The 12,126-nt window shown below is 47.4% G+C and overlaps 1 protein-coding gene across 1 annotated transcript in view; it reads right to left on the bottom strand.

Moving 5' to 3' along the window:
* Nucleotides 1-11,114, bottom strand: part of RASEF (RAS and EF-hand domain containing) — a 131,573-nt gene extending 120,459 nt beyond the window's left edge. Inside the window, exon 1 of the mRNA XM_088470292.1 lies at nt 10,166-11,114. Within this exon, the coding sequence (XP_088326418.1) occupies nt 10,166-10,539 (374 nt within the window). The 5' untranslated portion in view covers nt 10,540-11,114. The remainder of the gene's footprint in view (nt 1-10,165) is intronic.
* Nucleotides 11,115-12,126: the final 1,012 nt, after the last annotated feature.

Below are 12,126 nucleotides of genomic sequence, written 5' to 3'. Positions count from 1 at the left end.
CATTGGTTTGCTTAGCACAATGGTGGCGCAGAAGCTTGCCCAGTAGGGAAGTCAGGCACAGTTGGGCAGAGAGGTTTTGCGCATCAGTAGAAGATTATAGTTTCCTTTTTTCATGACAAAATTATTAAAAAGAGATAACAGGCAGGGGAGGGCACATTTTCCATGCATTGCTTTGGAGGGTTTGGGTACGCGTCTTAGCAGTCGGGATGCCAGTGGTCAGGTTATCAACAGCGGCACCCCAACAGTTAGAATCCTGATGCCTAAAGGTGAGTACCCCTACACTAACCCCTAACCCTCCTCCTAACTGTAACCCACCTTTCCCGCAGCCTAACCCTAACCCTCCCTCCCCACAGCTTAACCTTAGCAGCCTAATCCTAACCCTTCACCTAGTGCCTAACCCTAACCCATACTTATCCGCCGAGATGCTGGTGCTGGCATTCTCCCTTCTGTGCACCGGGATCCCAGCTATATACCCGTTGGAGAACTGTGCATAGACAATTCCATTCTACAAAACATTTACATTTTGCACCAGGTCAGTGCTGGCAAAGTAAAGGTCTCATAGCCAGTGATATTTGCCAGCTGACAACTGTACAGAGGCCCGGGCCTCTAGGGGACTACCGTGGTCTGGGCAACAGAACAGTCAGGCACATGAGAGGATGGTGAGCTGTATAAGTTCTGACGTTGTAGTCACATATAAATCATAGAGTGAAGTCAACCCATTTTCTAGCCCACATATTTACAACTAGGTGGGATACCCGGCATTGCCAGGGCTGAAGAATGGACCTTAAAATACAGTATGTAGACAAAAGTGATTGGATGCCGCCGTGCAAGTGAAAAGCATACCATGTAACCTTCATTCTAGCACCCTGCACCTCTCACAACTGGTGCTTCTAGCACACTCTGGTCTGTATATAAGTTTGTTGCATCAGCTGAGTGTGCTAGAAGCACCAGAGCAGAGAGTGACACCCCAGGCTGGAAAGAGGAACTACACAGGTTGTGATAGATGCAGGGTACTAGAATGAACACTACCATGCATACCATTGCACACGAGTTCCAAATGGCCACTAATGTGGCGATTTTGACAAGAACACTTTGTAGGGAGGCCCATGCACTTGCAGTTCTATGGAAACAATAAATGTTTTTATCAGGACTACAATGGCACCAGTCATGTTTCCAGGGCGATGCTGGACTGGTAAATTCAGTAACTCAGATGGACTGGCCAGCTCAGAGTCCACATGTTAACCCCACTGAGAAACTCTGGGATTAAGATGTGGTGAAGGGGACGTTCTAGGCTTACTCGACCTTCTCACTGTACTTAAGGCGGAATGGCAAAACATACCTGCTGATGTCCAGGAACTTGTGGACAGTTTGCCAAGAAAGGTGTCTGCAGTAATCACTGCATGTAGTGTACTACAAAGTACTGACGTCAATACAATCTAGTTGATCTATTTGCTGTCAGTATCCAGTTTTTACATTGTCCTCGTCTATAACCCCATTACATTGATCTGGAAAAGGACCTGTTTGCTAACATGGTTTTAGCCTTGAAAACAGTAGTGTAATCTATGACCTGCAAACTTTCTTTGTTCTAGGGAATAGGATTGCACCTAACAACAGATGGTAGGTGGATGAGCAAGCCTCCCGAATATCGCTGGAACAAGGTTAAGTGAAAAAATTTCACTTACTTAGCTTGTCTCTACACAGGAGGCTCGGGCCCGAGCATCTGCTCTCTGACCTAATGGTCATGTGACCACTTGAACCCGCCCTCAGGGAGTTTTTTGGAAGCCTACTGATGACAATCCCAAGACTAGACTTGGATAATGACTGACATGAATCTTTCCAGTTAAACTGTTTACTGAACTGGCAACAAAAACATAGTTTTGATCAATGCAATGAAGTAATAATACAGTACAAACATAGCAACATGAAGAGCATCCAAAGGATAGGCACAACTATAGGCCCAAATGGCACGAAGGAGAAAGAACAGATGCTGACTTGATCATAATCTTGACAACCAAATGGTAAGACAGAGAGAATTATTTGATGTCTCTAGCAGTTGATGTCTGGGGTTTCTCTTGATCCTCTGGCCCACTCAGGAGAAAAGAATAAAGGTATCATTCTCCTGGAACAACTTTGGACAGAGCAACCAACTGATCTAGCAAGGTAAAGGGTGGGTAGGGTGGGTGCTGTTGCTAGGTGGCAATCCTATTCCCTAGAATAAAGAAAGTTTCCAGGTCATAGATTCCTGCAAACTACTGTTTCTTCGTTGGGAGGATTGCCACCTAGCAACAGCTGGTGGGCAGACTACTACGTACCTGGTGGTTGCTTGGAAGATCAGTTGGTCTCCACTAATGCTTGGCAAATATATGCTCAGAGGACCAATGCGTGGGGTGCATTTTGGAATGTAGGAACATAACTTTTGCTACTGCACTAGAGGTGACAGCACCCCAGATGGAGTGTCCCTTAAAGGGGTTAACGGCAATTGATAAATAACCTCAAAGCTTTACCTTTTAGTGGAGCAGTCAGTTTCAACTATGAGATAAGTTACCAAACGAAAAATTGGATTTGTCCCATCTTTGATCACATCAAAATAAACTATACGATTTTCAAAGGAGGGTGTTTTGGATCGGTAATATAAATTAACGTTAGCCCAGCACCCCTGGCACCTAAGGCTAAATCTAGTAATGCAAATTTTCTCAATAAAAGGACATGTTCTAAACTTGTGTCCAGGGCAGCTTCTATATTCCAAGTACTGGAATACTGTGAATTAAAAGTGCTGAGTAGGAAAGAACTCCTCTGAGTAAGTGATGATAAAATGTCTTCAGTTAGCCTTGGTGATAAAAAGGCAAGAGCTGAACCATAATAGCAAATGGTGCCTGATGCAAGGTCTGCTTCATATATGGCAGCCAGAAGTCCAGGAAGCTGATCTAGCTGTATTAGCAGTACTATGCCATACATTAAATTCTCTAATCATGGTAGAATATCTAGTCCTTGAATAGCCCAGTGAGGCAATGATAAGGACTACTGGAGAGGATGACAATCTTGAGTCTTGTTAGTAGCCCATTCATGTCTTGATTGATATAAGCCTACTGCTCCATTGTGGACCATTTGCCTCTCACTGCCTGGTTCTGAATGAATGTTCCCCAAATCTCAATAGGCTTTGTGATTGTTTGCAGTGTAAGGGACCATGGAAAAGCTCCAGGTGTAAGGCCCTCATTTATCTAATAGCTTTGTCTAAGTCCTTTAAATGTATATTCTGATTTTGAACTATCATTGAAACTTAATTCTGACCACTTTTCTGGAAGAAACACTAGAAAAAAAGAAGGGATATTTCCTATGGGATGGAGTCAGAACAGATTTTAGCTCATTCATAGATAATCTGGGCTTGGCCAGGGTAGAGTTAGACTTTGGTGACTGATTAATATATCCCAGTCTATTATGCAGTGGACTCCTTTTTTGACAAAGGTGACAACAACATAGTATGGAACCTCTGCTTTCATTAAACGTGTGCAGATGTAAGGTGCTATTGAGAGTCCAACCACCATTACTGTCCACTGAAGCAGGTGGAGACCAAATGAAAAACCTCCTATACAGTAGGTATAATTTGAGGCAAAACCAATTAGTGGCCAAAAGAAAAAGGTGATGTATGTTAGCCCTTTTATCCTGAACCCTATCTTTTTAATATATGTATTCGGTGCCTTCACATTTAGCTCTAGTTTGAATGACACATTTGTCCCCTATGGGAAATGAATCGTGCAAACTTTTGAGGCCATGACTGCCAAATCTATTTTCCCCTGCTGCTAAGCTAAAGACAAGACTTTGTCTAGCAAGGGGCTACACCTCCTTGAGCATATTTTAGAAAGAGAGTAAATGAGGATACTCTGACTGCTTGAAAGTATTTTTAGGAGCCACCTGTCTGAGCGTTGACCTGTGGGCCTTGAATGTGACCCCTGGCCCCACCTATGAAATCTGGCCAAAGAGGTCTGCATCTACCAGAATGGGTATGTCAAGTGTCCTCGGGGCTAAACTCATTAGTCCAGCTTTGGTCAACCTGCTAGCCCATTGCCAATAATGAGTGTGGCTTTACTAATTGCCTTTGGGCAGTTTCAGGGGCTGCTACATTTCTGACTGAACAGGCATCCCTGGGCCATATTCATCATGAGAAAAATGTAATTAGTGAAAATTCAGTTTTGAACTCGCAGCGAGTTCATTGTTAAATTTAGACCTATTCATCATTCCTCAGTTACAAAAGTATCACTTTCAAAAAGCTGCTATTTCTGTGGGGATAGCTTTTTGGAAATGTGATACTTTTCCCCTTCAGCTGCTCTCCCTGACAACACTCCTCAATATCCCTGTTCTCTCTGCTTCCTTCCTGGGAGTGGCTCCCCAGTGTCCCCGCTCCCTAGCATTCTCTAGCCAGTTTGTCCTCTCCTGTTGCCGGCTCATCTGTTCAGTGTCTCAATACCCTGACCCTCCACCCTCCCCGCTGCTGGCTCCAATGCCTCCCCCCCTGCCCTGCAGCTGTGTCCTGTGTCCACTGAGCAGGGGAAGCTCTCCCTGTTCCTTCACCTGTGCTTCAATCCCCTTTGCTGCCAGCTCCGATGTCTCCCGTCCCCCACACCATGTCCTTTGTTTTATACCCACTCCAGCTACTCTGCACAGTGCTTCAATGCCACCCCTCTGCTGGCTCCGATCTCTCCTCCTCCCCCCCCACCCCGCGCTGCTGTGTCCTCGGTCTCAATCACCCCTCTGGCTACCCTTCTCCTTTGCTTCAATGCACCCTGCTGCTGGCTCAGATGTCTCCCCATCCCTCATGCTGCCAGGTCTGGACACTGATTCTTCAACCCCGCCAGCTACTTTCCTGCATTGGGCTGCCAGCTTGGTGTCTCCCTCGCCCAGCTGACGTGTCTTCTGTCCAATGAGCGGGGGGAGCTCTCCGCAGGCTACTTTCATCCATCCAGCTGCCACATCATGCTGCCTGTCATTTATAGGCAGACATGAACAGGAGAACGTTATTTTAGTATTCATGAACACACTTAGCACAGGAGATATCACTGATATCTCCTTGCTAAGTCCCCCTGCGTTAATTTCCACACTCCCCATACATTAGTATGGGGATATGGAAATTATGGTATTCAACAAATTCCGAAAACTATGTATTTTCGGAATTTGATGGAGTTACTATTCGCCACTGTGAGGTGGCGAATAGCAGGGGACACTTACCTGCTTCCAGCTGGTGAGGTCCCCCGGCGTCTTCCTCCGGCACTGTGGTCCGTCCTCTGGCTCCTGGGGCTGTGCAGACACATGTTCTCCCAGCAGAACACAATAAAGTTTTGAAAAAAAAAAACTTTTTTTTTTTTCTAAACTGTATTGTGGGCGGCTGGGAGAACACGTGACAGCACAGCCCTGGAGCCAGAGGCGCTGCAGCGGCCAGGTACGTGCGGGGACAGGGGGGAGGTGAATGTAACAGCGCATGCACAGAACGGATTCCAGCTGCGGTGAGTTAGTGTAAATAGAGATAACTATCTATTTCCCGAAAAGCTGTCATCGCAAAAATGACAGCTTTTCGAAACAGTTATGGGGAGGAGGAATGATGAATTCCTCCGGTAATTAGGTAGAACTCCATGCGTGTTCTAAACCTAATTACTTCCAGAGAGTTTTAAGGTATGATGAATAGGCCCCATAACCTTAAAATTATAGATTTTTGGCCAGGCTTGGGCAAACTGTTGTTTCACATCTAGGGCAGGATGTATTAACGGGAAAATGCAGTAACACCCCCGAAAATGCAGTTTTCTGAGGTTTCACCGCATTCCCCATATGTACAAACATGTACCTTCAGGTGACGTTACCAAATAGAAGCCTATGGGCTTTTTATCGGGAAGCTCCCCCTTGGGACGAATCAGATCGGATCCCTCCCATCAACCCCTCAGCCTTCTGAGAGGTAGTTCTGGGTGTTAAATCGGGAAGTCCCTCTGTTATGAACCGTGGTCTGTGCCCGAAGACAGGTGGGATGTACCACACCGTGGATGCTATGCTTAGTACATCCCGCCCCTATTGTGGAAGTCAAGTTCACAGCATGCTCTGACAGCCAAATGCTGGAAGGTCCACAACAGCTGAAGAGTCACAGGTTGTCAATCTCTGCTACAACAAAGTACACTGACTAAGGGTCCATTTATTGTCATTCTTTTGAGCCGCTAATTATAATTTTCTATCACCGCTATTCACAGCAATAAGAAATCATCAACCATCTGGATGTATTATTGAACACATATAGTGACAAGTGCTCCGGTTGGAGCCTGTACCTGTGATATAAAAAGTAAAGTGATCGCATCAACAATCACTTTACTTTTAGTTTCCGGGGGCTGCCGCACTACTGACCATTTTCTGATAGTAAAATCCCTCTCCTGATACTTTTTGCAAAGTGTACACTATAGGCTACCGATGCCAAGCTTGGTAAATAGCTGCCTCCTTAGGTTTCTGTGGGCAGGGGCGTATCTACCCATAGGCCAGGATGGCACTGGCCAGGGGCGCTGGCCAAAGGGGGGGCGCCGTGTGGCAGTGTCACCAGCAGCTAATGGGTGGACTACCCCGCTAGTCCCCCGGGCCCTAAGTGTAGGGCAGACCGCAGTGAGAGCGGTCTGCCCTACACAGTTTACAAACACATGGCTACCAGTGGCGGCTGTTTGTTTGTTATAGCAGCCAGCCAATGAGAGTCAGACAGAATCATTGGCTGCTGCGTCCACGGAGGGAGCCGGCTGGAGCTTACTCATGACCTCTGCCTTCCGGCTTCCCCCTTCCCCCACGGCAGCTGATGGGAAAGACGTCATGAGTGCAAAGCGAGAGCGGGCCCGGAGGAGTGGGGATCAGGTAAGTTTCCTTTTTTTTTTTCAGGCACAGCACAGTGGGGGAGTGTGGCTACTAGGGGGCACTGTATTGGGGGTGGCCGCTACTGTGGGCACTGTATTGTGGGGGCCGCTACCGGGGGCTCGTTATGGGGGGGGTGGATGTTACAGGGGGCACTGTATTGTGGGGGCCGCTACTGGGGCACATTATGGGGGGGGATGGCCGCTACTGGGGGCACTGTATAGGGGGGACTACTACTGGGGGCACTGCATAGGAGGACTACTACTGGGGGCAATGTATAGGGGGGCAATGTATAGGGGGGACTACTGGGGGCACTGCATAGGGTAGACTACTACTGGGGGCACTGTATAAGGGGACTACTACTGGGAGCAATGTATAGGGGGGACTATACTGAGGGTAATGCATAAGGGGGACCACTACTGGGGGCACTGCATAGTGTGGACTTCTACTGGGGGCACTGTATAGGGGAACTACTACTGGGGGCAATGCATAAGGGGGACTACTACTAGGGGCACTGCATAGGGTGGACTACTAGTGGGGGCACCAGTGGCGGTTCTAGGGGCGGGCTAACAGGGCCGTCGCCCGGGGCGCCGGTCCCTTGAGGGCGCCACTGAGTCCCCAGGAGGCAAAAAAATAAAAAATCCCATAATAATAAAAAAAAACAGCGCCGGTCTCCCCCGCGTTGCCAGGCTCCCACTGATATTTGTTATCAGCTGGCACCCGGCTCCCTCCCTGCAGTGGCAGCCGGAGCTCACTCCAGAGCTCCGGCTCCCGCATAGAGCACTATGGGAGGGACATCATGACTACTACTATAGGGGGCATTATTACTGGGGCACTACTAATGTGGGCACTACTATAGGGGGCACTACTACTGTGGGCATTGTATTAGGGGCACTACTAAGTACTGTGGACCTTGTGTATATGGGGCACTAATTTGGGCATTGTGTAAAAGGGGCACCACTGTGTGTCACAACATGAATAAGGGACTAATGTGTGGCGTAATTTGAATTGGGGATACTGTATTATAAAGGGAATTACTGTGTGTAGCACAATGTATTATACAGGGCATTACTGCGTATGGCATAATGTATTATACAGGGCATTACTGCATGTGGCATAATGTGTTATAAAAGCCATTACTGCATGTGGCATAATGTGTTATACAGGGCACTGCATGTGGCATAAAGTGTTATACAGGGCATTACTGCATGTGGCATAATGTGTTATACAGGGCATTACTGCATGTGGCATAATGTGTTATACAGGCCATTACTGCGTGTGGCATAATGTGTTATACAGGGCACTACTGCGTGTGGCATAATGTGTTATACAGGGCATTACTGTGTAAGGTGCATTACTGCACATGGCAATTTTTCGCCATGAGGGGAGAGCTTGTCCGCAAGGACACGCTCCCTTTACGGAAGGGTGTCTGCTTTCAGCGTGCGCAGAGGAACATCATCTACAAAAAGTCTTTTATGGGGGGGGGGTGGTGGCGCGCGCAACTGTGAACTTTTGCCCTAAGCTCCACAATGTCTAGAGCCGGCCCTGGGGGGCACTGCATAGAGAGGGCTACTACTGGGGGCACTGCATATGTGGGACAACTACTGGGGGGCACTTCACGAAATTATAGGGGGGGCGCCAGTCCATTACCTTACCAGGGGCGCTCGGTTCCCTAGATACACCCCTGTCTATGTGGGCTGCTTTTGCACTCGAAAACTGGGTCTCCTGTAGATAAATTCTAAGGGGGTTTCAGGTGATATCCCGCAAATAGTAATAAATAAGCTCCTAAGAAGTCTATTAATGAAGTAGAGAAACGTCCTGTTTAACTGAAAACAGGGCTTTACACTGCTTTGTTCCATTCAGGGAGTGGGTTACCATGGAGAAGTTGATGATTTCTCCAGTGGTAGCCACGCTCCATGCCTGGATCGCTTCCCCATACAGTAGTATGAGAAGAGTAATTAATAGAAGAATGGAAAGCTCAGCTTTCCAATTCGCTGCTGTGTACATATTACGCCATCTCAGGATGGCGTAATATGTACTTCCAAATGAAAAGAGCAGGGAAGTTGAATGGTTAGGTCTAGACTGTACAGGGCTGATGGCCCTGTGACGTCACATCCACGTGACTCGACCTGAAAGGGGGAGGGGCGGGGATGGTAACGGGGGACCAAAAGTGTCCCCTCGCAGGCTCGCTACGCTCGCCACTCTTCGGGCACGGTGGCTCGCTGCGCTCGCCACAAATATATATTCCCCCTCTATGCCCTAGTGGATGGTAACGCAGGAGCGGTCCAGCCTCCTGCAGCGGTCACGTGGTGTCTACGTCACAGAGGTCCTTTCTCCAACTTGGAAATAGCAGCAACTGAAGTGGAATACTTCACTGCTCTCTGCCCATCCCCCGGCACTTGCTCCGCCCCCTATCCTTGACCAACATCCGGTGCAATGATAACACAGGACCTGCTTTCAAGAAGCAAGCGCATGCGCAGACAGGTCCTATATAAAAAACTCCACAGAAACTCTGTGGTCCGCAGTGCAGCTGAAGTCGGGACCGCAGGAGCCCTCATTTCCATTTTGCTTTGCCGGAAAGGTGAGTACACTTGATTTACTACTAAACACAGCTATATATCACATCGAACTGATGCAATATACAGTATAGTGAAACATATCCGCACATTTACATGAATAGGCCCCTAAATGTCTAAACATGTAACCTGGTTACCCCCAGTACATCATATAAGTGACAAAGGGGTCTATTTACTAAGCGGGGTATCCAATTAGCAGCGCTAAAGTAGCACTGCTAATTGATCACGACAGGGCTATCCTATTAGCTCTGAAGTGCCGCCTGATGCTGGCAATTTCAGTGGATATTTTTTGGAACCTGATGTGTCCCAAAAAATAATCCATGATAAATGCTGTTTTCTCACCCCAAACAAGGCGAACACACATAGGTCTGCGAGCTTATCTCGGACCCTATGTGTTTTCGTGAGATAGATCCTATTATTTTGTTCGAAATAATAGGATCGGTTGAAAAAACCATCAGCAAAATCCTGTGATAAATCCCTGTTTGTCGCCTATCACGGGCATCCATTAGCGCCCGAACAACGTTCGGGGTTAACTGGATTCCGCCCTTGGATGGAGATAAGGTGAGCCACTCAGCTCCTAACTGCCATGTCACAGGCTGTGTTTGAATAATGACAGTTAGGAGCTGGTTGGCTGGTACTTTATCTCCGTCCACTTAATCTCCATTCAAGGCTTACTAAATAGACCCCATAGCTTGTTAGAAAGTAACAAGGTGATGGCTCTGACTAACCTTGGAATATAGTTGGACTCTTCTCCCAGGCGGATCTGAAAGTCCTTCCAGGCTGGGCTTGAATGCTCTTCCTCCTGCTCCTCACTTTCAGAGACTCGGAGCGATCTTTGCGCCCCCATGGTAGGTGGGTTACTTTTTTCTGCAGCCACTTGAACACCCCTAGCTCCTCGGAAACCCATGACAAAGTCCTCAAAGGTGATGGAGCCGTCCCGGTCAGTGTCCAGACGCCGGAAAATGTTCTCTATCTCGGACGGGCTGACCCGGAGCTCCGCGCACAAGGAGGAGAAGTCCCCTCGCCCCAGGCGCCCGGAGCGCTTGGCGTCAAAGGACAGAAAGAGGGCGCGGAGCCTGGACAAGTCTTCCGTCTCTTCCATGCAGAGCTGATCGCTCCAGGGAGCAAGAACAACAGTGATCCGGGGATGGTCAGCCCACACCAGTGCTGCTATGTTCCCAAAGACCGGAGGAGTCAGAGATACAAATAAGCTCCTTTATTTATCTCACAGGGGAAAGGGATCCGAGTTAATCAGGCGAATGAGGTTACTCTGAGCTATAATGGTGCTAGGAGCAAACAAATAATAAATGCAGAGACTCACACAGTGACAGTATTTGTCACCCTGCGCCCAGGTAACAGGTGGAGGAAGAGCTGCAGACGTGGCCAGCTGAAGTCAGCGATGTTCAGAAAGTGACACAAAGTTACTACATGAAGGAAGCACAATATAAGGAAGTCTCCTGGTGCACAGTTATCCAGCTGGTGGCTGTACAGGGGATAGATCCTTCCTTTTCCTCTCTGTGGTGTCTGGCTAAGTGCCCTGCAATATTCCCCTCCCCGGAGTGCACTGTTCCCCCTGGTGCCTCAGGTGCACATAAGGGCTGGGCTTGGCGATGCCCTCTCTGGGTCCCTCTCTTCACAGGTAGTACATATCATTGTGCTGTCCCTCTCTGCACTGTGCGGACCCGAGCAAGTTGTTTCCTATAGACACAGGCTGCCAGACTGCTCCCTTTTATGTTGCAGCAGGACAGTGTGGAGGAAGCAGATAACTGCCACTTGTGTTATGTTACATGCTGAGGGAGGGGGGAGCCAGTGGGCGAGCAGATTGGATTTAGAAGCGATGAAGGTGGCTCTCTGCGCAATAACTTATTATTACCTATGATACTGCTAAAGCCTCCGCCCTCCCTAAAGACAAAACACATTGTACATCTGTGTAGGGAACACAATCTATGTCACACTTATTCTTGTGTGTGATTCTACAGAGTGTCCTGTACTTATTCTCCAATAATGACATTCCTGTTTTCCCTATTGATATTAGGCTGTAAAATCAATGTGGAAACCGTAGTATAAATTATATGTGTGTTTCCATAGTATTACTTATTAACCACTTATGGACCAGGGAAGAGGTTACCCCACATTAACCAGTTCAATTGTAGCTGTGTCTGCTGGATTAAGAATTACAGTGTCATTTTGTTTAGTAGTATTTTTGGTAATGTTTTAATTCGGTAGCATTGTGGAATAATAATCCTTTAAAGCAGAACTGTTTCTTGGGACTGTATTGAGAGATAAGAGTCAATGCACTAACATTTCCCTTTTGTTTGCTCTAAGGGGCCAATTTATTCATTATAAGGTTTTAAACACGCTAGTTATAATTTCTGATCGCCTATATTCGCAGCATAAGAAGTTATGTTCTTCTGGGATTTATGAAGAAACACATCCCAGCAAGGAATAGCGGCTGATGCGATCACTTTACTTTATTGCGGGACTCCCAGCAGCCTACGGTGTATACATGGTAATCAGATCTGTTATATGTAGCCTGTCATGTTTAGTAAATAGGAGTTTTTTCATGAAGCAGAGAGATCCCTGTTTAGCTGAAATCAGGGCTCTTCTCTGTTTCGTGCTATACATGGAGCTAGTTTACCGTGGAGAAGTTATTTATTTATTTATTAACAGTTTCTTATATAGCGCAGCA

Source organism: Taudactylus pleione, unplaced genomic scaffold (genome assembly GCF_031769625.1).
Source record: "Taudactylus pleione unplaced genomic scaffold, aTauple2 ptg000095l, whole genome shotgun sequence".
Classification (NCBI taxonomy): domain Eukaryota; kingdom Metazoa; phylum Chordata; class Amphibia; order Anura; family Myobatrachidae; genus Taudactylus; species Taudactylus pleione.
Note: the sequence above shows the minus strand (reverse complement) of the source record. Positions and strands in the feature narration are given on the sequence as shown.